Source organism: Camelus dromedarius, chromosome 14, assembly GCF_036321535.1.
Source record: "Camelus dromedarius isolate mCamDro1 chromosome 14, mCamDro1.pat, whole genome shotgun sequence".
NCBI classification, from domain to species: domain Eukaryota; kingdom Metazoa; phylum Chordata; class Mammalia; order Artiodactyla; family Camelidae; genus Camelus; species Camelus dromedarius.
The window spans coordinates 25,388,655-25,414,216 of NC_087449.1; the positions used below are offsets into that span (position 1 = coordinate 25,388,655).

The window sequence follows — 25,562 nt, forward strand, 5'->3', positions numbered from 1 at the left end:
TACCCCATCCATTTAGAAGAGGGAACACTTTCAATGTGTGAAAACATTATCGGTTGTCACAACTTGGGTGGGAAGGAAGGCTACTGGTATCTAGTGAGACGAGACTAAGGATGCTGCTAAACATTCTATAATGCACAAGCCAGTCCCCCACAACAAAGAATTATCAGGTTAAAACAGTAACAGTCCAAGGCTGAGAAACTGATTCAGACAGCCAAAAACCCTCCCACGCATCTTCTAGAAGCTGCATATCGAGTTAGAAAACCACCAGTGTAGAATATATGTAGGTACTAGGGAAAGGCAAGGCCCCTCCTCTCAGTACTTTTCTTTTGCAAAATTGCCTAGCCTTTCACTTCCAAATCAGTGTTCAAGCAAATTCTCATACTGGAAAAGAAAAAAAAAAAGCCACAGGATCTGGATTCAAACTACCTTACATGGGTTTCATGACTTCCACTAAATAGGCAAAATGATGCCTATGTAAAAGCTGGGGAGAGGTAATCTTCCTTCACTGCTAACTTCTCAATAACATCAGGGCTAGTGAGCATTTTTTTCTTTTTCTAAATTTAAATGCAGTTTTTTGGGGTTTTTTTTTTGTTGTTGTTGTAAGAGCAAGAGAGGTTTGGGACAGCTTCCCCAGACTGCTCCAAGGAAACAAATGAAGATTATCTATAAAGTCCTTTTAAAAATTAAAATATATGTGTGTACATTTCATATATGAATGTAAAGAATTTTTGAATAAACATGGTGCAGAAGAGTGACTACTCATGAGCAAGGTTTCAGGGGGGAAGGTGTGACGAAAATGTTCTAAATATTCTAAAATTGATAGTGGCAATGGTTGAACAACTCTGTAAATATACTAAAAGCTACTGAATTGGACATTTTAAGTAGATGAGTTGTATGGTAATGTGGGTTATAGCTCAATAAAGTTCTCTTTTAAAAAGTCATCCCCTCTAAACTTACACATGGTGTGACTCTGGGTAATTTGGTAATAAATTACATTTCAGAAGGTCTCAGCCAGTATCTTATCCTTAAAAAAAGAAAGAAAAACCTGAAACAAAACAATAAGGATTAAAGTAAAACAGCAAGATACTGGTTATCTAATTTTTATTTGCATGGTGTGGTTCACAGGCTAATTTTATTATGCTTCATAACCCAAATATATTCCTTATACCGAATATTACATTATGACATGTAGTGAGTGGGGGAGAATCTGAGCAAAAGGCCATAAAGATAAATCACAGTCAATATTTAAAACAGATCCTTACTGGGGGGAGGGGGGAGGGGGATGGAAAAGCAAAACACCTAAGAAGAGTATGCTATTCTGCAGTTAAAGGATAAAGGAGGGGCTTTAAGAGGCCTTCCATGTGAGGTTCCATTCACGTCTCTGCTACATCTCTTAAAAGCCAGGTATCAAACAAGTCAATTAAATTCTGAACTCCTAGGACCTAAAATTCATCAAGAGACATGTCTATTTGTATAACTCTCATTGCTTCACTCTCTTACGTAACAAAAAGTCATTCCAAACCTTCTTTTCCCTTTTCCCTGCAGTTTGAAACTGTAATTGAAAGAGTGAATGCCAACAGGTTAGAACGACCTGAATAATTCAAATGTATTTCACCTCTGGGATTGAAAGGGAACAGAGGACTTTCTGGAGATTGTGGTGCCTCTCCCTGGGGATCAGAACTTTTAGATAAGATGAGGGGTGGCATATTGAGAAAAAGTATTAAGTTGCTCTGGACAGAAAGCTTCGAAACTACGCAGATGGTACAATTCAGTACAAAGGGCACCTCCAAAGCACCAGGAGCACACCTAGATCTTTGCTGTACCCCCATGTGGCCAGGTGAGTCACATACCCTTTGTCATTAATTTGCTCAAAATACTGAAATTCCAGAATGTGCCAGGCCAAAACAGAGGGTCACTAGACTCACGGAACTTAAAGGTTTGGTGGGGAAGACAGATATTAATCTAATAAATATATAAATAGTTACATTTTGTTAAGTACTATGAAAGAAAAATATTAGAATAAGGAATCAGGCAAGGTTTTCCAAAGAACGTGACATGAAGCTAAAATCAGAAGAGATAGCTCCTTTCAAAGGTTCTTCTGCGAATACACTTAGAGTTGAGGAGAATTTATGGCACATGGTAGGTATTCAATAAGCTGTGGCTACTAACACATAGTTACTAAAACTCTGGGAATAAAAATACAAAGGAAACCGTAAATATGAGAGAGACTGGGAAGGAAGATTCATCTACATTTACTGATCCATTGTCAGAAAGAAAGATAAGAGACTTGGCAGCTTTCCAACAGCCAATTGAAAATTTGGGTCAGGATATCAGAGCCGGGTTAAAGCTAGGAACAAAGACTGGGATGGGAAGTCACCATGTGACAGTGAACTAAGTGATCACTTCATGCCCTCAATGATCTTAAACCTTTCACAAGACAACCTAGATTTATTTAAATTTAGGTATGAAAGTCAAGTCAAAAGTTCTACACCATTAATACCTCCCTTTGACAAATCCTGCACGTTGGATAACGGCAGTTTTGCCAACAGCTAAGTATTTATGTGTATATTATTTCTTAATTTTTAATTGTTTCATAATTCTTAATTAAAACTCAAGAAATTTTTATTAAGATGGTTATAAGATTTCTTATGGTAATTAGACACCAGAATGTCATATGTTCAACTATGCGAGGTACACTTACAAATGTCCGTTATGTAACACACTCCCAGCATTCCTGGGAGATACTGTGGGTTCACTTCCAGACCACTGCAAAAAAGTGAATTCCACAATAAAGTGGGTCATGCCAATTTTTGGGGTTCCCAGTGTATATAAATGTTATGTTTACAATCTACTCCATCTACTAGGTATGCAATAGCATTGTCTAAAAAACAACGTGCATACCTTAATTTAAAAATACTTCATCGCTAAAAAATGCTAACCATCATCTGAGAATGCAGGATTGCCACCAACCTCTAAGTAGTGAAAAAACACAATTACCTGGGAGGAGCAATAAAGTGAAGCACAAGGAAAGGAGGTACGTCTGTATTGGTTGTAGCACCTAATTCTCACAACAATCTTAGCAATACTTACTTTGGTTATTTTACCGAGCATTCTCTTTCTGTTCTTCTTCACCAGTTCCATGTTGCTAAGTTCAATGGTTAGTTAATTCTATGTCTCCAACCCCCTCAGCCTCGCAGAATCATTTCACAGTTGGCCACTTTGGTTTAGCGACGGAATGCTTCCTGAAACACATTCTTCTCTTAAACTGCTTAATTCTAGAACCTCCTCAAAGTGTTGTTATGCTGGGATGTTCTTATGCCACGCTAAGGTGCTGGCTTCCCTTCCTGTTGCTGTCTTTGCACACCGCTCTCCCTCGCCCACTCCCATGTCTTTAATATCATCCAGATCAGCGATTTGCAGGATGCGGTCTCTGAATCAGAAGTATCAGCGCCACCTGAGAACTAATTAAAAGTGTAAATTATTGGGTGCTCCCAGATGTAAGAAATTCGAAACTGGGCGTGGGGCCCAGCAACTGGTGTTTTAACAAGCTCAGCAGGTGCTTCTGAGGCACACACACTGCAGTTTGAAAACCACTGATCCAGAGCTGTGTTCTTCATGCTACAGGTTGCAATTCATTAGTTGATCAATTAATAAATGGAGTTGCAAACCACTTTAAAAAATGAAATAGAAGAGTATAGAACAAGAATAAAGTTCTTCAAATGTCATAAAGGTATGTAACATTTTATGATACTTTTGCTTCAACTATATATGCATTAGTATGTTTGTGTGTACATGCACACCCATACTTGGCTACTAAATAAAATAAGTTACTGTAGATCACCATCTGAAAAAAAAAAATCTGATTGGTATGATGACTATAAATAAAGCCAGCTCTGTGGCTTCTTGTCACGTAGGTCTTACTGCCTGGCCTTCCTTATTTATTCTACTCTTAATGTTGCTTCCTCCAAGGGATTTATTCTCACACTACCTTGTTTATTTACTAATTTATAGTACTCATCAATATTTAAACTATCTTACTATTTATAAGACTTCTTTCCCCATAGAATATAAGCTATTGAAAGGAGAGACCTTGTTCCCCGCTGTGTTTCCAACACCTAAAATAGTGCCTGCCCACCTATACCACCCACTCAGTCTTTATACATAAGGAACTTGCCAAAGTTCACCTACGTTAGATTTCGCTACACTTTAGAATCACCTGTATCTCATGTCAGTGATCTAATACAACCATCACTTCCTGGCAGGCTTAAGGCTTGGATTCCAACCGTCCACTTCGTAGTTCTGGGCCGTGGGAAAGTTATGTAAGCACACTTTCACCGCTGTAAAAAGAAATACTTAGTTTGGTGACAATGAGAATCTGATAAAAGAGTGAATCAACCTACTTTTAATTTTGGATAGATGAGCAGAGTATTCATTTAAGAAGAGTTAAGGAACAAAGAAAAACTCACAGGGTCCATACCAAAAAGAAATATAGAAAAGCTAGGGGTTTTAGGTTCACCTACATTTTCAATGTGAACCATCTGACAGCCCTGTACAGTTCATACCCTTCTGGAGAAGGTGAACAGTAAATTCAATGGAAGTTAAACGGGATGGGAAATGTATACTGGGAAGGAAAAAAATGGGGAGCAAAATGAATGGGAAGTCTAGTCACCGTCCAGACAGATTTGCTGGAGCATCTGTGAAATGTTATCATTAGAAGATGACTTAGATACTAGAAGTCTTTTTCTGTATTCAGTTTAAATCACTGCCTTCCCTGACTCCCACCAAAGCTGTGGACACACATGTGCACATGATTTTGGCACTTTGGGGAGGGTGCTGCTGCTCTGTCTGTTTATGGCATCAAAGTGACATTCGCTAGATAACTTCAAATCATTTTGTTCCTATTTCTGGGAGAGTAATGGGTTGTAAGTAATGGGATGAGAAGATGATACAGTACCAGCTCTGGAGTCAGAGTGCCTGGGTTTAAACTCCATTTCCACTACTTACTAGCTGTGTAACTTTGCACACGTTCCTTAATTTCTCTGAGCCTCAGTTTCCTTTATTTGTATAATCAGAGACCTCACAAAATTATTATCTTGATTGAGCTAATCACATACGTGAAGACTTGGCACATGGTAAACCAGAGTGTTTACTATGTATCAACATCCTTATACTAAATTTTGTAAATGCTTTCTCCTCTAATTCTCACAGCAATCCTATGAGGCAGGTTATTATAAAACATCCCTTCTTCTCCTTATAAATGAGTAAGTGAGAGCCATGAAGAGGTTAAGAAAGTTGTCCACGAATTCACAACTAAGTAGTTGAGTTACGGCTAGAACGTAATCTTAGTCACATGCTTAGACCAAGTTTCCTAACAACCATGTGAATATGGGCATTCTAGCATCCCCAAAATTATGAAGAATCCACAAGCTATCTCCACTTTGCTGCAGCTGCCCTAATATCTATATCAAAACAAGGGATTGTATTACACCAGTGCACGCACACATCAATCATATCCGTCATGTGTAGCTCTCCAAAAGAGGCTGAGAACCAAGGTATGGCAGTACCTTTATCAAATTCTGTTACCATGTCTTGTATCCTCCCTTCCAAGCTGGTGACCCCACCAAGGAAAAAAGGAGCTATGTTTCATTTGTTTTACAGCAGACTCACTTAGCAGTGTTAGTAAAAAGCAGCTGGTTTTTCAGCAGAGATTTGTTGAATAAATGAAAAAAATTACACATGAGAAAGTACTCTGTAAAATCACTAAGTACAAACCAAGTTTTTATAAAGTCGACTTAATTATTATACAGTTATATTCATTTTTATATTTTTATTTCTATTTATATATTATTCTATTTAGAAAAATACAAAGTTATAGTCAACTTAATAATAAATATTAACAATAATAAGAGCTATAATACTTGTTGAAGATTCACTATATGACAGGCTAAAAGCCTATCACCTTATTTTAATCCTCATCACAACCCTGCGAACTAGGTACCGTTATTTTCATGCAAGAGGCATGCTTAGGGTCACACACTAGGAAGTACAGGAGCCAGGATTTTAACTCTTTAAATTTCTATATCAAATGCTTTTTTTATATTATAGAAGGAAAAATATTATTTTAAAAACTACATATATTTGAAAACCCATAAAATTCACCCATTTAAATGCACAATCCTGTACATTTCAGTATATTCACAAATTGTACAGCCATCACCACAATCTATTTTTAGCTAATTTTAGAACATTTTCATCAAGCCCAAAATAAATTCCACACACAACAGCAATCAGATCTAACTACACATACTTTCCATAAATAAAAGAAATGTAAATTCTTTTAAATAAAGCTTTCATTAAATATATGTATGAGTGTGTATTTATATAACTAATGCAAAAGAACATCATGAAATGAATTCTGAAGGAGAAACTATGACTTGGGAGTTTTTAAGTTTGCACTGGCAGCATCACTATCCATTTGAACAGGGCAAGTAATCAAGAGCTAACATCTGCATCCATCTCTGATTAGTATGGGTCACACTCCAATTTAAAGGACTGTTTAGCGTTTCTGTGTTTACAACCAAACAGTAAGTCTAGGAGGCAATGTGGGTAAGACAGTGTACAACCCCGGTGCCTTTGATAGTCACTCTGTTATATTAGTGTCACAGAGAAAAGCTTAGGATGATGAAGCCACAGAAGTTTAGAAGATGTAAATTTTCTTTGTCAGCAAGAACGTTCCTGCACACTTTCTAAGAACCCACAGCATTGTATTCGATCATTTACAACAATCGTTGAAGCATAACTTAATAAATTCTGCACCTGCCCCAAATAATGAAAAGGAACTCACCGTTAGTAAATGCATGCTCTTCTTCAGTGTCATCACTGTCATCAGATGGAGCTTTATAAGGAGGTGGCAGTCTCATTGGAGGTGGAGCAGTTCCTCGCCTCTGAGGATGCAAAATTTGAGAGAAGGGTTAATTGCCTTTGCACAATCCTCTCACTCAATGACAAAGAGGATAAAAAGATCATCTGCAAATATTTTGACTGTATCCAACTTCTATCATATCACTGGGATTGTAAAACAAATACAATTTATTCTCTTATGTTTATGTTCTTATGTAAAAGTGATTCTGTGATGTAAACACACCAACAAAGAAAACAGGAATTCAAGAGCACAGCTTTTAAGATTGTTGACCCACCCGGAATACATTCCTTTCCCCAGTGAGAAAGCCAATTATATGTATTTTCTTTACACTGTTGAGGCTTAGTTTTCTTTGTTTCTGTCCAAATAACTCAAAAGAGATTTCAAAAAGAAATTAGATTTCAAAAAGAAATCTAAATGTAAAACTACCCAACGTGTGAATTCTACAGCTATTAAGACTTCGTATTCAATTGTACAAGGTACAGATTTCATTCTTTAAAAAGTACTTGAAATATCAAGATTTTCTAGCTGAAGAGGTATTCATCTATAATTTAGATACTCAAGACACATTTTAATATTTTCCAAAAGAGAAAGCTTTATGATACATACTTTTTCTGTATTTCTTTGAAGTCTTCTTTAAATTTAAACACCAACTGATACAGCATAGTAATATTTGGTTCAAACAGACTAAAATTAAAGTAGACTTCATGATCAGATTACCTTCACAGAATGTAGACATTTTCTTGAAAGGTGGAAAAAAGAAAACATGCCAAACTACAGAGAGATCCAAGCTGCTGGAAGGAAGAGACGCCGATACACCAAAGCACTCCACAAATACCAAAATAACTGGGTTAAGATTTGTTTTGCTACAGGACTTCAATAAAGTCCAATCAATTATGCTTTAGATGGCAAAGCCACTAATGGCAGGATACACTTCAGTAAATGGCAATGACTGGTCCATTACAGAAAGCAGGCATGTAACAAATTCCTTCAAAATAGAAAACACTATTTGGCATCCATAAAGAAAAACACACACCCAAATTTATTTAAGACAATGTCTAACCAAAGCAGTACTTTGTATATTTGTAGAACATCCAAAAATCAGTAAAATGCAAGAGTGATGAAGGAAGAGAAGACGCCAAATACAAAATGCTCATTAAGCCACAAAAGAATTCAGAGATGTGATCACACTGTCTCTTTAGTTATTGCTTAAAAAAAAACTTAAAGTGAGTTAAATGAAGGATAAAAAAGGCAAATGAATTTTCAGCAAACCTTTTCCTCAGAACCAGGTCATTCTAAGTGAAAGACAATGTACAGAACAAGGACAGCCAGCTTGTAAAATAGTATTAAGAGATATGAATTCTCCTTAATAGATATTTCCAGGGCACCTTTCTACTGCACATGGGAGAAGGGTGACGGCAGGGCCAGGCTCTCCTACGAAGACTGGAGCAAGGTACATACAGAGAGGGCCAGGTGAACAGAGCCTCCGGGAGGGCAGAGAACAGCACAGACATCCTTGGTTCTGAGAACAGTGCCCTTCACCACTGGCTGAATGAGTAAATAACTTTCTTGTCACTCATTTTGTTGAGAATGAACTGTTATGTCTGAGATACACAAACCATGAGCTGTTTAAGTGCATACACACAATTGCTTGGTTCGTACAGTAAGCCCCCAGTGGCAACAGAACTTTGTCTTTTTGAGTGTTTCTCCATTTTTAAATTTCCAATTCTATGTTTTAGTTTCTGATACTAAGCCAAGTTTGGTTCTGATTTGTACCTGGGCCGCAGGTTATTCCTCATTCTGGGGAGCAATCAGTGGAGTCTGGTTTTATGGTCTGGCAAACTTAGTGACATCCCGACAAATGGATGTTGGATCTATTAAACTTTGTTTCTACAGGGATCTATTCTCTCTTCGTTGAGAGACAACAGCCAACGTGTTCATTAGTCTTTCTATTTGCCTGCTTGTGCTTTTTTCATACAAGAACACATCTTGGGCCCACTGGAATGAACAGCTCTTTGCCACACAGAGGAGTGGGTTTTTGCATTTCTGCATCCACATCTGACACACAGCTAAAGTTTTAGGATGGAAGCTGAAAGTGCTCTGTGCATCTGAAATGGAGAAGAGCCCTTACTTCGTTGTGAGTATGAAATATTTTCCTACCTTCAGGAGGTATTCAAAACTCAGAGTTAGTCTCTTAAAGAATCTCTTTCTGGGGAGGGTATAGCTCAGAGGTAGAGTGCATGCCTAGCACACACAAGGTCCTGGGTTCTGGGTTCAATCCCCAGCACCTCCACTAAAAATAAAATAAATAAAAACCTAATTACCTCCTTCCCCCTAAAAAACAAACAACAATCTCTTTCTGGTTGTTTTATAGAGACTAATAAGCATCATTTAAATCTAATATTCCCAGAGTTTTCCAGAAATTAGTGAAACTAACTTTGTATTACTTTAGATGTACCAGCCTTTTAAAAAAATCTCTTTTCACAGAAACCACTAACTCAGAAGCATTTTTCATATAAGAATCCAGATTCACACAATCAAAGAGATTTGGTAATTTTAATTTAGAAACACCTATATTTTCTCCCTGATCTCCTTGATCTTATTGGTGTGGAATATAAAACAAAAATATCGAAGATGATGGAAATATTCATACCAATATTGCGTGATACCCACATGTCTCCATGCTGTGCATGTATGTGTGTATGTGCATATATACAGATATAAACGTGCATAAACACAGATGTTTACACATTAACATGAGCATTATCAGCCAATTCTAAGGGCTAGCACAATGTAGAATATAACTGATGGAATGCTGTATTATTTGTTGCTGTTAAGAATAATCAGAGAGCATGCATCCTGTAACATTCTAAGTACTGTCAGGGGGTTCACAAGAGATCATTTTGATCTTTGCAAAATGCCTTCATGAGATTCCACTTAGACCCAGAGTCTGGCATGTCCAGATTTTTCAGTTGGAATAAACAGCAACTTTATTGAAGTATAATTTATGTATAATAAAATGTACTCATTTTAAGTACTCATTTGGAATAGATACATTTTTGTAAGTTTAATATAACTATATTTTTAGGAGCTACTATGTTCAGGGGGAGACAACAGTTTCATTTGGGTAATACATAAAAAGAAAGTGAAGACAGCTAACAGTAGAGGACAACTTGCTGACTAATGACCATCTCCCAGTTGTGAACAGTGTCCACAACTCCTTTAAAAGAGAATATATGAAATAACACTGAAGAAAAATTTAGAAAGACAATACCAAAGAGCTGTTATGAACCTACAGCTGATAACAGCATTTCTATGGATTCTGATTGCCGATTGTTTCATATTCTGTATGATGCAAAACAGGTCAGAAAATACTGAACTGAGATAAAAACAAAATAAGATAAAACGGGATTTATTCAAGACTTGCTTATTGATTTTTTTTTTCATTTTTCAGTCACTCTTTTTCCCTCTTTTTAAAATGTGAATAATTTCAAGCCCAAATTTATAATTCTAACTAGACTTCTACTAGTAATGAGTTTTATTATCTTCTTTCTGACTGTCAGGAATTCTAGAGAATATAAGTTGCTTCTGATTTAAGGAGAAAAAATGTGTAAAAGGAATTACTTCTATAAATAATAATTGTTAGAGACAGTTTACTCCATTTTATAAAAAAGTTAAAAAAAAGGCGAAGAGGGTACAGCTCAGCAGCAGAGCACATGCTTAGAGTGCATGAGGTAGATATCCCATGCTCTTGGATTGGAAGAATCAATTTTGTTAAAATGGCCATACTGCCTAAGGCAATGTACAGATTTAATGTGATCCCTACCAAACTGCCCATGACATTTTTCTCAGAAATAGAACAAATAATCCTAAAACTGATATGGAATCACAAAAGACCCAGAATTGCCAAAGCAATATTGAAGAAAAAGATCGAAGCTGGAGGAACAACCTTCCCAGACTTCAGACAATACTACAGAGTTACAGTAATCAAAACAGTGTGGTATTGACACAGAAACAGACACATGGATCAATGGAACAGAATAGAGAGCTCAGAAATAAATCCACAGACATACGGTCAATTAATCTTTGACAAAGGAGGCAAGAATATGCAATGGAAAAAAGACAGTCTCTTCAGCAAGTGGTGTTGGGAAAACTGGATAGCAGCATGTAAATCAGTGAAGTTAGAACACTCCCTCACACCATATACAAAAATAAACTCTGAATAGCTTAAAGACTTAATTATAAGACAAGACACTATAAACATCCTAGAAGAAAACATAGGCAAAATATTCTGATGTAAATCTTAGCAATGTTCTCCTAGGGCAGTCTACCCAGGCAATAGAAATCAAAGCAAAAATAAACAAATGGACCTAATTAAACTTATAAGCTTTTGCACAGCAAAGGAAACCATAAGGAAAACAAAACAACAACCTACAGAATGGGAGAAAGTATTTGCAAATGATACGACTGACAAAGGTTTAATTTCCAGAATACAAAACCAGCTCAAACAACTTAACAACAAAAAAAGAAACAACTCAATCCAAAAATGGGCAGAAGACCTAAACAAGCAATTCTTCAATGAAGACATATAAATGAGCACATGAAAAAACATTCAATATCGCTAATAATCAGAGAAATCCAAATCAAAACTGCAGTATCACCTCACACCAGTCAGAATGGCCATCATTCAAAAGTACACAAACAATAAATGCTGGAGAGGGTGTGGAGAAAAGGGAACCCTCCTATACGGTTGGTAAGAATGTAGTTTGCTGCAGCCATTATGGAAAACAGTATGGAGATTCCTCAAAAAACTAAAAATAGACTTACCACATGATCCAGCAATCCCACTCCTGGACATATATCCAGAGAGAATTTCAATTCGAAAAGATATATGCACCCCAATGTTCACAGCAGCACTATATACAATAGCCAAGACATGGAAGCAACCTAAATGTCCATTGACAGATGACTGGATAAAGAAGTTGTGGTATATTTATATAATGGAATACTACTCAGTGATAAAAAAAAGAATAAAATGTGATTTGCAGCAACATGAATGGACCTGGAGATCATCATTCTAAGTGAAGCCAGAAAGAAAAATACCATGATATCACTCATATGTGGAATCTTAAGAAAAAGAAAGAAACAAAAGGACACTATGAACTCATCTACAAAACAGAAACAGACTCACAGACATAGTAAACAATCTTCTGGTTACCAGGGAGAGGGTTGGAAGGGATAAATTTGGGAGTTTGAGATTTGCAAATGTTAGCAACTATACATAAAAACAGATTTTAAAAAAAGTTTCTTCTGTATAGCACAGAGAACTATATTTATTTCTTGTAATAACCTTTAATGAAAAAGAATATGAAAATGAATATATGTACGTATATGCATAACTAGAACATTGTGCTGTACACCAGAAATTGACACATTACAACTGACTGTACTTCAATTAAAAAAAAAAGACTTGCAAATATTAAATACTATATATAAAAATAGATTAAACAAATTTCTTTTGTATAGCTCAGGGAACTATATTCAATATCTTGGAATAACCTTTAATGAAAAAGAATATGAAAATGAATATATGTATATATGTATGTCTGGGACATTATGCTGTACACCAGAAATTGTAACTGACTATACTTCAGTTAAAAAAGTACTTTGGGGAAAGTCTTCTGCCTGTTCTCCCCGAGCACCCTGAGCATACTTCTATCATACTAATTATACTTCTGTTTATTTCACTACATATCACATTCCTCTACGCACCTCTTGGAGTGAAGGTGCTTTGTCATTCCAGAATGTAAACTAATGCTTGGTACACGAGCTACAATTCCAGAGAAGAGCAGTGTAGTAAAGGACATCCTGTAATCACTGAAGCATCATGCAGTAATGGAGATGTAGATTCTGGTATGATCAATTAACTCACAAGTAGGAATGCTATGGGGACAATAATCGCCTCTGAATTTTCCAAAGAATTCACTCACTTGGTTAAATATCATCTACCTATGAGGCCCAGAACACCGCCTGGCACCTAATAGCACAAATTACATATTTGTTGAATGAATAAAAAAAACAAAAAACAAACAAAAATCTCTGGCTTTAGGTCACTGGGGATTTGGCACATGCTCTTTGGGCAAGTGCTACTTTTCTGTCTCCACTTAACTTTCTGACTTGGGGTTTATGGTTGCAATGTTAACTATTGCCATGTTAATTTAGTGATTAGTTGTTCTCCACACCAAGGAACTCAGCTGGACAGACTTAGACTGACTTTTGGTATTACTGGGCTCTTCAGGGATTTTTTTTTTTAATTTGAATGCAAATATCCTTGCTTTGTATTGAAATTCAATTTGGTCTAATGGAACAGGTCAAATGGATAAGAATCATACATTTATCTTCTTCCTTCTTGAGATTTTATGTGGAATTTTCCTGAATCAATTAAATTACCTTGTTCCCAAAAGTAAGTAAATTAGTAGCCAGTCTATTCATCTCTGTGTATTTATTGTCTATGTCCCCACAGACCGATTCCTTGTCTGCTTCCTTTTTGATATTATATCCAGACTCTGGCACAGTAACTGGCACCCAATCCTGCAAATACAGCCCACACCTCCAAAGGGTTGAGGAAGGGCTGAGGTCTGCAACCTGTACATACCTGGCACTACTACAAGCAATAACCACAGTCTTCCAGAATCTACACATTATCTGTATTTATTAAGTTACCAAAGATAAGCCACAGACTCCTGAACACACAGTATATGCTACTGCTAATCTGAATATAATCTGTGTGATTAAGATCTGAACTCAAAAGTTCTCAACCAGGTTAAAACAGACAGCCTTGTAATTTGGCAACCAATTTAATCCTTTAGTTCTTTTCAAGAATCCTTCCCCCCGCCTAAATTCTCAAAGAGTCTTAACTGGCCCCCAAGTGTTCAATTCAGTTAGAGCTTTTTTTTTTTTCTTTAACAGGGTGAAATCAACAATGGGTGAAGTTAAAAACAAGCAAACAAATCAAACAATCAAGCCAAAATCTTCAGTACAGAAGACAGAGATCTCTTCTGGCCTTGGCCTTAGGTTGACACAGAAGGAAAAAATAGAAAAAAGATGTCCCCTGAGAATTCCTTACAAATCCAGACCCATCAGGTTGGAGACCTGAATTCATCCTGTGTGTGGTTCAAATTTTTCCAAGCCAAAACACAAGGCAAATCAAAAAGAAAGCTGACAGTTTCAGCGATATTGAATGAAACAGACGGTAAGGCATTACTAAATAATGCCACATATTAATAAAATGGTCAGTTCCGTAGGAAGATACTTAGACACCTAATAAATAAACTTGAAAAAATGTAAAATAAAAACTGAAAAACTACACAAAAAGTGGATTAATTTTACCATCAAAATGGCAGATTGCTAGGTTACTCTGACCAAAAAAATAATAATAATAATCAGTAAGTGTGCAGAATAACTGAATAACTCAATTAACTAGCTTGTCCTAATGACTCTGCACAAAAGCCAGTACCCAATAAATAGAAAACAGCTACTCTTTTACATCATAATACACATTCACAGTAAATATCTGTTCGATCATTTAAAAAAAGGCTCAACTAATGTAAAAGAATATTATACAAACTACAGTCTCTGATTATAACTAAAATATCTTAGGAAATAATAGCAATACATTTTTTTTAAATATTCATATGGAAATTTAAAAATATATTTCTAAATAATCTTGGGTGAAAAAGAAATCATGTTGGGACCTAATACAAAACAAAACAAAACTGAACAACAGAAAATCAACTTAATATCTTGAGATGCAGGTTTAAAGGCCTTAGGAGGAATTTACGGTCCTAAGTGATTATTTCAGAAAAGATGAGAACAAAGTTAATTAAACAAAATAAAGATACAGCAGAGAAGACTAACAGTTCAAAAGTTAATCCTTCAAAAAGAAAAATTAAATGAAAAATTACTCCAGATCAATTAAGAAAAAGTAAAATGTATTCACAATGAAAAAGAACTACTATGGAAAGAAAATAGATAACATACTTTGAGAGACTACAAGAACAACTTTATACCAGCAATGTAAAAAATTGGGCAATATCAACATTCCTTAGAGTCAGTAACCAAAACTGACTCTGAAGGGAATAGAAAATCTAGACAGTCATAATAACTATTGAAGAACTGAATTTAGGTGGTACAGCCTTTGTGATAGACAAACAAAACAGAGAAAGCTCAGAAATAGACCTCCCCTGCTAACCTGAGATATGACAGAGGTTGTGTTGCAAAGCAGTGGGTAAAGAAGGACCTATTTTAACTCAGTGGGATAATTAGTTATCAAGGGAACAATGAAAATCCATCACTGCCTGACACTATAGCCTAAAATAAATTTTAGATCAACTAATTCTACTAGAATAGAGGTGGGAAATTGGTAATTGAGCATTAACTCTGACGGATGGTAAGGAGAGCTTTCTCGGTAGAGATGACCTTTGACCTTCTCCCGGAGGATGAAAAGGAAGGGCAATGTGGGAAAGGGGCTTCCGGATGAGAGAACAGCAAGATCCAAGTCTCAGAAACACTCTGGGGATGGACAGACAACCAGCCCAGCTGAACAGGAAAGAGAGGAGGGTGACGATGGCCAGCTGGTGCTTTATGACATTTTGTTTCTCCTCGTGACCACGGGAGCTCTATGACATTTTTACATGTGCACTTCACCAGGTTTCTGGTCCTCATCCCGGCCAGAACCAGCTATGTCCCCAGAAGTGAAACATTACAACCACAGTACTTGTACCCTGATACTCACCCAAACAACACTCTTACTAACTGCAGTTGAGATATGCACAAAGAAACCAGAAACATTTTTTAAAAGCTTGAGAGATTTGGTTACCTTTTCTTTCTTTCCTTGGGTGTCTTGGTCCTGGTTATTAGCGATTTTGTTGGCCTTGTTATGCACACTAGGAACGACCTACCACCACAAAAACAAGGAATGGGAGGAGGAAAACATTTAAATGTCACAATCAGCACATTGCTTCATATAATTTTTTAAAAATAGTTAACATCTTAATTAACTCTGACTTCACCTAAAAAGTAAAGACATGAGAAGTACAATTCAAGGCAAACAATACAACTTTGAAAACCTGACAAGCTACATAACCCGAAATTGCGTGTGCGTGTGCGCGTGAGCATATGTACCGTCAAGGGGCAATAAATTCACAGGCTTGCGTAGATCCAGAAAGTGAAGATGAAGATTTTTAAAAAGGTCACAGTACTTACTTTCTGGATCCAGACACCTCATTTTGCAAAATGCAGGTTTAAGGGTGATTGAAATTAATTCCTAGAACAATGGATGCAGCATTTATTTCATAGATTTACCTTATTCATCACTGTACCCCAGTTCATGTATGACATCTAGCACACTGGGCACATTCAATAAATATTTCACTGTCACTGTTAGCATATATATGAATTACAAACCTATCTACGCCCTTGATAAAAGTTCAGTGAGAGCTGGAATTTAGTGTTATTTATCACCATAACCCTGGTGCTCAGGAAGAGCCAAATGCATTGTAGTGCTCAATAAATGTTTATGTATGAATCAAACAGTTCGATTTCATAGAAATAATTTTAATTCTTAATGGTGCTAACAGCATAGATTACTTTTTGACTCATTTCTTTTTGTTAATCTATGAAACATCTTAAGAAAACATAAAATTTTCAGTGAATTTTTTTAAAGGCTCCTCAAACAGCTAACACAAATAATGTTAGCATAAAGTCTGGTGACAGACATGAAGATTAAAAAGAAAAAAATAAATCTCCTTTCTCAGAAAATTAAAAGAAATGCTTGCCTAGGGATAATTTAAAAAACAAAACCAAAAACCCACTTCTTTCCTAAGGCAATGTAAGGCTGATTCTCCATCACTTTTAATATAGAGTCTATTATATAGAGTCTATTAATATAAATTAATTTTGGAATAAATGAGGAAGTCCCAGAAATGTTTCATGTAAGTAAAAAACATATAGTGATGGTGCATCAACATATATGTAGTGATTCCTCTGTGAAGAGACACTGCACTTAATATTTATTTCTCTATTGAATACACACAACAATGTAAGGCAGAGTTCAAAAACTAGTGGGTCTACAGGTATGTGCTTCTTGTCCTGAAGAATCTTAAAGTGACAGAGTGTGTGCTTAGCATGCATGTAAATACCGAATTACTTGCCCCCCCTCGAAGTCTTAAACACTTTGTCTCCCTGAGAAGTCAGAATACCTGTGCACACTGGACCTACTTCTCATGTGAAAAAACCAGCTGAAGCTGAACTGTAAGAGCTTTGGATGGGACAGAGTGTCGGCTTTCATTCATAGGGTTTACACTGGTTTTCATAGAGCAGAGAAATATCTTTCTGTACACATACCATTGGCGAAATTTGGAAGACAAAAGACCCACCAAAAAGACTACATCTTTAAGAAAAGCTAGTGTGCATGTATTTCTTGTGAAAATAAAAAATACATTTCTATACGATTAATATGCAAAATATACATGTGTCAACAAAATTTAGGTGCCATCGTGAAACAATATTAGGGAAATGCAAATGGAATACAGGAAAAAAGAAAACAATACATGATAATAAATTTCATCAACTGAAGGGATGACCCCAATTTCAAAAGGGTTTGTTTTCATAAATGGGGAAAAAAAACACCCTGATGCTACTGTGAAATGCAATTATGTTATTAAGTGGAAAAAATTACCTTGGCATAAAAATGTTCTACAGAGGAGAGCAGGATAAGTCATGAGTTCTGTTCTCAAATAAGCATTTACCAGGTAAATCTAAGTGGATACACACATTTCTTTCTAACGCGCTGAAAATATAGTTGAGAAATTCAGGAGAAAAAGCTTAAAAAGGTATTGTGTTGGTGATCCTCCTAAAGCATCTGTTAAAAGCACAAATTGAGAAAGTAAAGTAAAACACAATTCAAGAGGAGAAAGTACATATAAATACCACTGCTCAATTCTTGGCGTAGATGAGAATTTCCATGTAACTAAGGCACGTTCAGACATAGGGCCTTTGATGGGCTGAAAATTAGGAAATGACTTCTTGGAGGTTTTGAAGGAAGTTTCAAAGTCTAATGTAAAGTGATCAAGAATTTGGCTGTTTTCTACTCCTGTGATGACCGATATTACTTACAACAATAAGTAAGCCGAAGAGAGCACTGTTTTGCAAAGTATGAAACTTGATTCCTTTCACTGCCTTATTCAACTGCCATCACTTTGTGCTAAGAAAATCGAGCAAGTCATGGATGTTAACATCATCTCCTGAGTATGCTCCGGTGGCTTGAACCACAGTTCAGTGCTTGATGAACTGAACACACAAGGCGGCAGTCTGTTGTGCTGCCTCAGGATAAGGACTTGAGCCTGGCATGATGCTGAAGAGGTTTTCTTTTTTTTTGAACGGTTGGAAGAAATTGTACTGTTTATGTCATCCAAATGACAATTTCCACCTCAGCTCACCAGCAAAGGCTAGATTAACTGCTTGGCCTTTTTGGCTGACTTTATTATAACCTCTTAAATCTAACCTATTATAATGCTCTAAGTATTTTTCAGAAGGGAATTATTATAAATGTATAATTTGATTAGCTCACTCTAGCTCAAAACTGTTCCTTTGTAAGTGTCATTTGGCAGGGAATCACCTGGCCAATTTTCCTACTGAATTCAGTTTCCGGAAATAAAAGTGATGGCCTCAACTACTTTATCAGTATTATAAGGGTCAAAAAGCGGATTCCAATAAATCTAGGATTTTGAATTATACGAAAATGAGAAGACTCTTCTCAGTTTATCTCTCTCAATTTGTCTCGATGGTGTAAACCCAGCACTTAAGACTGTAGGGGACTGTGTGGCAATGCAGCACACCACAGCGCCCCACGTTGGGCGAGGCTGCAGCCCCTGTGCACAGGAAGGTTGTAAGTGTGCCAAAATAGCATGGTGATGCCACTGCCCTCAGGACAGCCAACATGTTTACCCAGTTTGCCATACAACTAATATATTCTGCATACCTTGACGTAAAAATGGTTGAAAAGCACTGTTATTACTATTGAAAAGCAAATTTTTTAAAAAAATGCAGTTTTTCTACTGTTCAGAAGTGCCCATGTTTTGAACAGCTGTCTTCCATTATGAAATAAAGAAAAATAAACACTGCTTCCAGTTATAGGAATTATGGATGACATTTCTACTGCACATTGCAATATAAAATACATATCCCGCCACTGACATCTGTGTCTCAGATCCTGATTCCATACCAAAAGAGTAATTTATTACAGAAAAGAATTGTATGATTAAATACTGCTCTTCGAGAATTTCGAATCTCCAACAGAACACAGAACAGTGCTACACATTTGTATTCACATGCCTGTAATAAATACACAGAACGTGTGATAGTACCCGCAGAATGTTTTTATACCTGACTCACTCTGTCTTCAAAGTATTTTCTTAGCAAAGTAACTGGTTCAGAAAAGTTAAGTAACTTGCCTCCAAGCTAGCAAAACTGGTAAAAAAGGGAATTAAGGACTCTAAAACAGGTCTGTTGGACCCCACTGAACACTGGAATAACTCAAATTTGACCAGGAGATCAAAATCAGAGAAAAAAATGGGAAACTGATGTTAATACTACATTTAACTACATTTTTATGAAGCTAACACTTCCTTTGAGTAATAGTAGAATAACAACAGAAGTATGTTGGAAAATACTTGGAGGCAATAGCTTGGACCACAGATATGGAGAATATTTTTAAACTTTTTGAAAATATAAACTAAAGCTTACTCTTGGAGTGGATGACAGGCTCTGAACAACGAACACCACAGGGTTTCCTGCATTCTTAATGGCCTCAACTGCTTCTCTGTGTGAGGCATTCTGCAAGTCTACTCCAGACACCTGAAAATACAGAAGTGATTTATTTCAGTTAGAAAGGCAGCAGATCTTGTGGGTAGATTAATTCAAAGTTCATGTGTATTATCTAGTTACAAGAACAGCCAGAGTCTAATGAATTGGACCAAAGGCAGAAAAAAATAAGACTGGCCCATAAAGAGCCTTGCTGTTTTAGGAGACCACGTTTAAGGAAAATAACATTTCACCTTCAAGAAAAGTAAATAAGATCAATATCTTAATAACAAAGGCCCTGGTTAAATATAGTTACCCAAAATAGGTAGCTCGGTCAGTAACAGAATCTTAAGAAGCTTCTCAGTTTGAGCTTCACGGCACAGAATTCTGAGTAGGGGCAGAGGGTGGGGACCTCTTTGGACTCATCTTCTCTCAGTTCAACTGAGAAAAATGATATTTTAAGTAAATTGCTCATCATCACAATTGAGTAGTTGAACGTTTCTCAAATTATGTTTAAAAAAGAAGTATGAAAACATCCATAGGTTCTTTAACTAAAAGTGTTGTGTGTTCAGCAGATTTGGGACAGCGTAAACAACTCTTCGTCACGTAAACCTCAAAGAACCTAACTTGTGAACATGCCCATAATCTCAAAGAGCATTCAATACTTATCAAATATATTTAACACAACAAATTTTTCAAACCAATAATGTAAGGGGGCCTTGGTAAACGCTGAGGTGGTTCATGGCCAATGGATAGTGACAGTTCGTGAATACTGTTTTGCCATAAAGGGACCAAGGAAATAGGAATGTAGGTGGAGAGGGATGTGGGATCAAGGTTGGTTTTTGTTTTTAAGATGGGACAGTAACAGTGATAATGATGCAGTGGAGAGGAAAAATGAAGGGCAGAGAAGTGACAACGGTAGCAGCAAATCCTTGGACAGTGAAGAGGGAATGACTTGGATTGCACAAGTTAGGAGTTAGCTTTACACAGAAGCACAAGCAGTTCATTTGTTGTGATAGATGCAGCTAAAAAAAAGCTTTGGTATGCAGTGGGAACAAGGGGAGACTCCCTTTTGACTGCTTCTATTTCCTCAACGAAATAGGCAACAAGGATCATAAACTGAGATTAAGACTATGGAAGGAGGTACAGGAGGTCTGCAGTAGTTACCTATGGAAGTAGAAGAATAAAACAACTCAGGAAATATTACAGGAATGCAGGACAGAACTAAAGGGAGAGTGGGGGTGAGGGTAACGAACTTAAAATAAGACCGGACAGCATGGGTGCTTACTTTCTCCAGTCATGCTAGAGACCTGAAATAAGCGGCGTTGCATTTAACTAGGATGTGGTTCTCCCAGACAGGTTCAGTGAAAGGAAAGAGGATCAGAAGCGTTGAAGTACAACAAGGGAGGGAGGGACGATCAATCACTGAGTCTGAGCAGAGTGAGGAGGAGACTGACACGCCAGAAGCTGAGGGGCGCAGAAGGGAGGGTCCTATGGTAGGAGATCGGAGCCCTGTGTGTTAGAGGGGCTTAGAGTCAGGAGGGTCTGAAGAGCAGTGAAAGAGGGGAGAGAGGCAAGAGGTGAGGCCAGGGAGGCAGCTGAAGCCACATCGTGCAAACTCCAAAAGGCCATGGCAAGAGCTCTGGCTTTGTATTCCACCAGACATCCCCAGGCGATGCCATTGCTCTTTGTACAAGCTCTTTTCCCATCTGAGTTGAGGAAGAATACAAATAATAGTAAGTGAAAAAAATGTTTAAAAATTTCAAGTGACGCTTTAAAAGCTGTCACAATGGTTTGATGAAGCTTCTTTCAAATAACTTGATCCTCAAAATATTTAACAGTGAGAGAAGCAGTATGAGAACTATTTCTTCTTCTAGTAATAATCAGCTTTTATTTCCCTAACACAGATTCCACAGTGTTAAATGGGAATCACTGAAGTTGGGAAGTTCGGGGAAAAAAATAAAATTCTGCTACATAACAACTGAAAAATAATCTTAGTCTTCCTCAGCTTTAAAATTATAACCTAAAAGTGTGTGTGTCCATTCACACAGATGAAGACTCGTTTCTAAAAATTATTAAATTCTCCTAGTTTAAAAAACTCTTCTTTACATGGAACTAAACCTTCCATGCAATTGTTTCAAGACACAGAATGATTATTAAACTTCACTAACAAAACAAACAAGTAACATTTCTCATAGAAGAAAGTAAACAAAAGACTCATGCTTAACAAAATATATATATCAGAGTGTAACATTTCACAGCTGTTGTGAATTAGAAGAAATATATATTATTAAATCTGAGACAAAACAGTGAGTTTTCATTAGTGTAAAAGTAATGTTGGATTAAGAGAGAGAATCCTTTATATTCAACTGACAGCAGAGAAGGATGAGGAAAAAAAACCCCAAAATTCAAAAAGATAAAACAATGAACAATTAAATTACAAAACAGGCAAAAGACACATACAAACATTTCATCAAAGAGGGGGTATAGATGGCAATTAAGCACATGAGAAGTTCTTTACATTAGCTATTAGGGAACCACAAATTAAAACAACAGTGAGATATCACTATATACTTATCAGAATGGCTAAAATGAAAAACAGTGACAACACCAAATGTTGGTGAAGATGCAGAGAAACTGGATCACTCATACATTGCTGGTGGGAATATAAAATGGTACAGCCGCTCTGGAAAATAGTTTGACAGTTTCTTTCAAAACTAAAAATGAACTCAACATACAAACCAGCAATTATACTCTTAGGCATTTATCTCAAAGAAACGAAGACTTATTTTCACTCAGGAACTTGTATATAAATGTTTATAGCCAAGAACTGGAAACCACCCGATTATCTTTCAATGGGTGAATGGTTAAACTGTGGTACCTCCATACCATGGACTACTACTCATTCATAAAAAGGAATAAACTGTTGATAGACCACCAAATTGAATGAACTTCAATGAAATTACTCAGAGTAAAAGAAAGCCAACCTCAAAAAGGTAACAAAATGTATAATTTCATTATGTGACAACTGTGAAATAACCTAACTATAGACATAAATACAGAACAGTGGTTACCAGAGGCTAGGGATGGGGGAGGAGGGGATGGGAGAAGAGTGGCTGTAGAGGGGCCACACAAGGGAGTCTTGTGGTGATGATACAACTGAGTTTCCTGACTGCTGGGGTGGTTATGCAAGGCTACACACGTGATACAACTGTGTAGGCCTATAAACACACACACAGATGGTGCACGCATAACCGGTGAAATCTGAATATGAATTGTGCCAATGTCAGTATTTTGGTTTTGCTATTGCACTGTTGTCACATAAAACATTAACGTTGGGTAAGGCTGAGGGAAGGAACTCCCTCATACATTTCTGTGCAATTCCCTATGAATCTATAATTATTTCAAAATATATCTTTTGCATTTGGTTCTAAGTTCAAATATATCAGTAACCAAAATAAAAAATAAATGTTTCTTATTAGATGAGGATTATCAATTTAGATTTTAAACAAGCAAAATCCAGTAATATGTTGCTTACAAAAATACAATGGAAAAAAATCGCACATAAGAGGGAAAACGAAGGAATAAAAAAATAAATAAAACAAAGTACCATGCAAATGCTAAATAAATGAAACCACACCTGCCCCAGAAGCAAGAATAATCCTTTCAAAAAATGTGTACGTGTTTAGTTCTATAATGGATTCTCATGCATTTAGAGTTGAAAACCTTCCAAGCTCTGCGTGATGTGGCTTCCCGTTACCTCTCAGACCTCTTCTCTTCACCCTCTCTCTTGTTCACTCTACTGACATTAGCAGTGCTGGACTTCCTTCCGTTCCTTCCACACATCCAGGCAAGCTCCCACCTCAGAGCTCTCGCACATCAGTTCTCCCTGTCTGGAGCCTTCATCCCCCACACATCCACACTGCCCACCCTCTCGTTTCCTGGGTCCGTCCCAATATCATCTTCCATAAAAATGCCCATTCACTGCAACTACTGCCTCCACCACCCATCTTCCCTCACCCTCCTCCCTGTTATTTTTCTCCACAGCTACTTATGACCATCTAACATTCCATGTATTACTTATTTGTGTACAGTCTGTCTCCCCCACTGTCATGTAAACACCGTAACAGAAGGGATTTTGGGCCATTTTCTTCATTGCCATGTCCTCAGTGTGTTTGAAATTTTTAAAAATTTCATACAAACATAAATATAACCTAAAATTTATATACCCAGAGCAGTGTTATGCAATTCTTTGATTTATCATCACAATGATGCTATGGGTTTTGAAACCTCATTTCCATTTTATTTGGAAACTGAAAATAAAATGGGTTTAATAATTTGTCTGAGAACAAACAGAAAACAAAGAGGACAATCTAGACTTCAACCCATGACCTCCAGGGCTCTTTTCCCTCTATCAGAGCTAAAACACCACAGCTGATTTTTAGCAGCATAAAGCATGAATTAAGAAAACGCAGATTCTGGGATTAAAGGCATTCAATATAGTGTCATCCAATAAACCCAGTGCAAAGAAAGGTATCAGAGTCAGACCTGTTAGTGCCTTGATGTGCCCTTAAAACTCCACTCTGCAAAGCCTGCCATGTGGAAAGGGTGGACTCACCCCTCACCCAACGGCATCTTCGACTTCCAGGGTCGGCTCTGGGAGGACAGCATGGCTATCCCACTGACGCACACGATTCAGTGTTTGCTAAAGACTGGTAGAAGCATGATACCCACCATCTGCCTCATTCTGCAAAGTTATAAATTGTTCTTTCAGTCAACCGAGGCTTTCTGTTATCATTTTAAATGCTGTCAGCTCAAAGTTAGCATCTCATAAAATTGTGCAAACACATAAACCAAGGCATCTGAATAAAACACACCAATTGTACACACACACACTGCAACACATGAAGGAAGGACTTCCGACTAAATAATTACTTTACTGTTTTACAGTATGTTTCACACAAAAACAGAATTTGAACATTATTTACCTCAAGTATTTTATCTCCAGTTTTAAGAGCATTTGTTTTTCCTGCTGGACTGTCTTCCAAAACTTGTTTGATAAATATGCCTTTAAGCTCCTCTCCATTCTTCAGGCGTTTGATAACAGTTTGTCCACCAACAATACTAATACCAAGAGATACGTCGGGTTCTCTAAAAATCTCAACACTGTAAAACCAAAAATAACAAAATTCATTCATGAACAAGGTAATTTCATTGGTGTACTGTCACTGTGTTCAATGTGTACTTTATCCTTGTGACTCATATAAATGTATTTTTACAAATGCTACAAAAATTGTACCTACTTCCAAAATTATAAGAGCCTATCAATAATTCATGGCATAGATGAAAGTTTAAATTCTGAAAAAGGTTTCTAAAAACAATAAACACGACTCTAAGTATTCAGAGACTTAGCTAGGCCTTAACACTCCCATCTCTTACCTCCATATATTTTCTGTGACTAGTCCTTTCCATCTGCATTGTAATATTAGCAAAGAACGAATTAAGGAAACAACAAATGAGTGAAAAAAAATCAAAAAAGTCACATATATCATTTTGGCAAAAAGCACAGACTTGCAGAATAAAATAAATTTGCCACTGAGAGGCTCCCTGCCCATACCACTTTTCTCAGTCAGCAGGCTTAACTGGGGGTTCTTTAAGCGGAGGGTAGATGTTATCACTCCTAAGGCAGGAAAGGTCTTCCTTTCTTCCTACCTCTGCACCATTTTCACAAAGAAAGCACAGAATAAAGCTTGCCCTTCAGGCACAGTTGGCCGGTTAGCTC

General features: G+C 36.8%; 1 protein-coding gene across 4 annotated transcripts in view; it reads right to left on the reverse strand.

The window, feature by feature from the left end:
- The window catches only part of PATJ (PATJ crumbs cell polarity complex component), a 291,022-nt gene that overhangs the window by 160,115 nt on the left and 105,345 nt on the right, over positions 1–25,562 (reverse strand). For all 4 annotated transcript variants that reach the window (XM_064493517.1, XM_031465257.2, XM_064493518.1 and 1 more), the window contains 4 exons: positions 24,769–24,946; positions 19,724–19,834; positions 15,798–15,875; positions 6,845–6,944 (listed from right to left, as the gene is read on the reverse strand). In XM_064493517.1, coding sequence (XP_064349587.1) covers positions 6,845–6,944; positions 15,798–15,875; positions 19,724–19,834; positions 24,769–24,946 — 467 coding nt within the window. The remainder of the gene's footprint in view (positions 1–6,844; positions 6,945–15,797; positions 15,876–19,723; positions 19,835–24,768; positions 24,947–25,562) is intronic.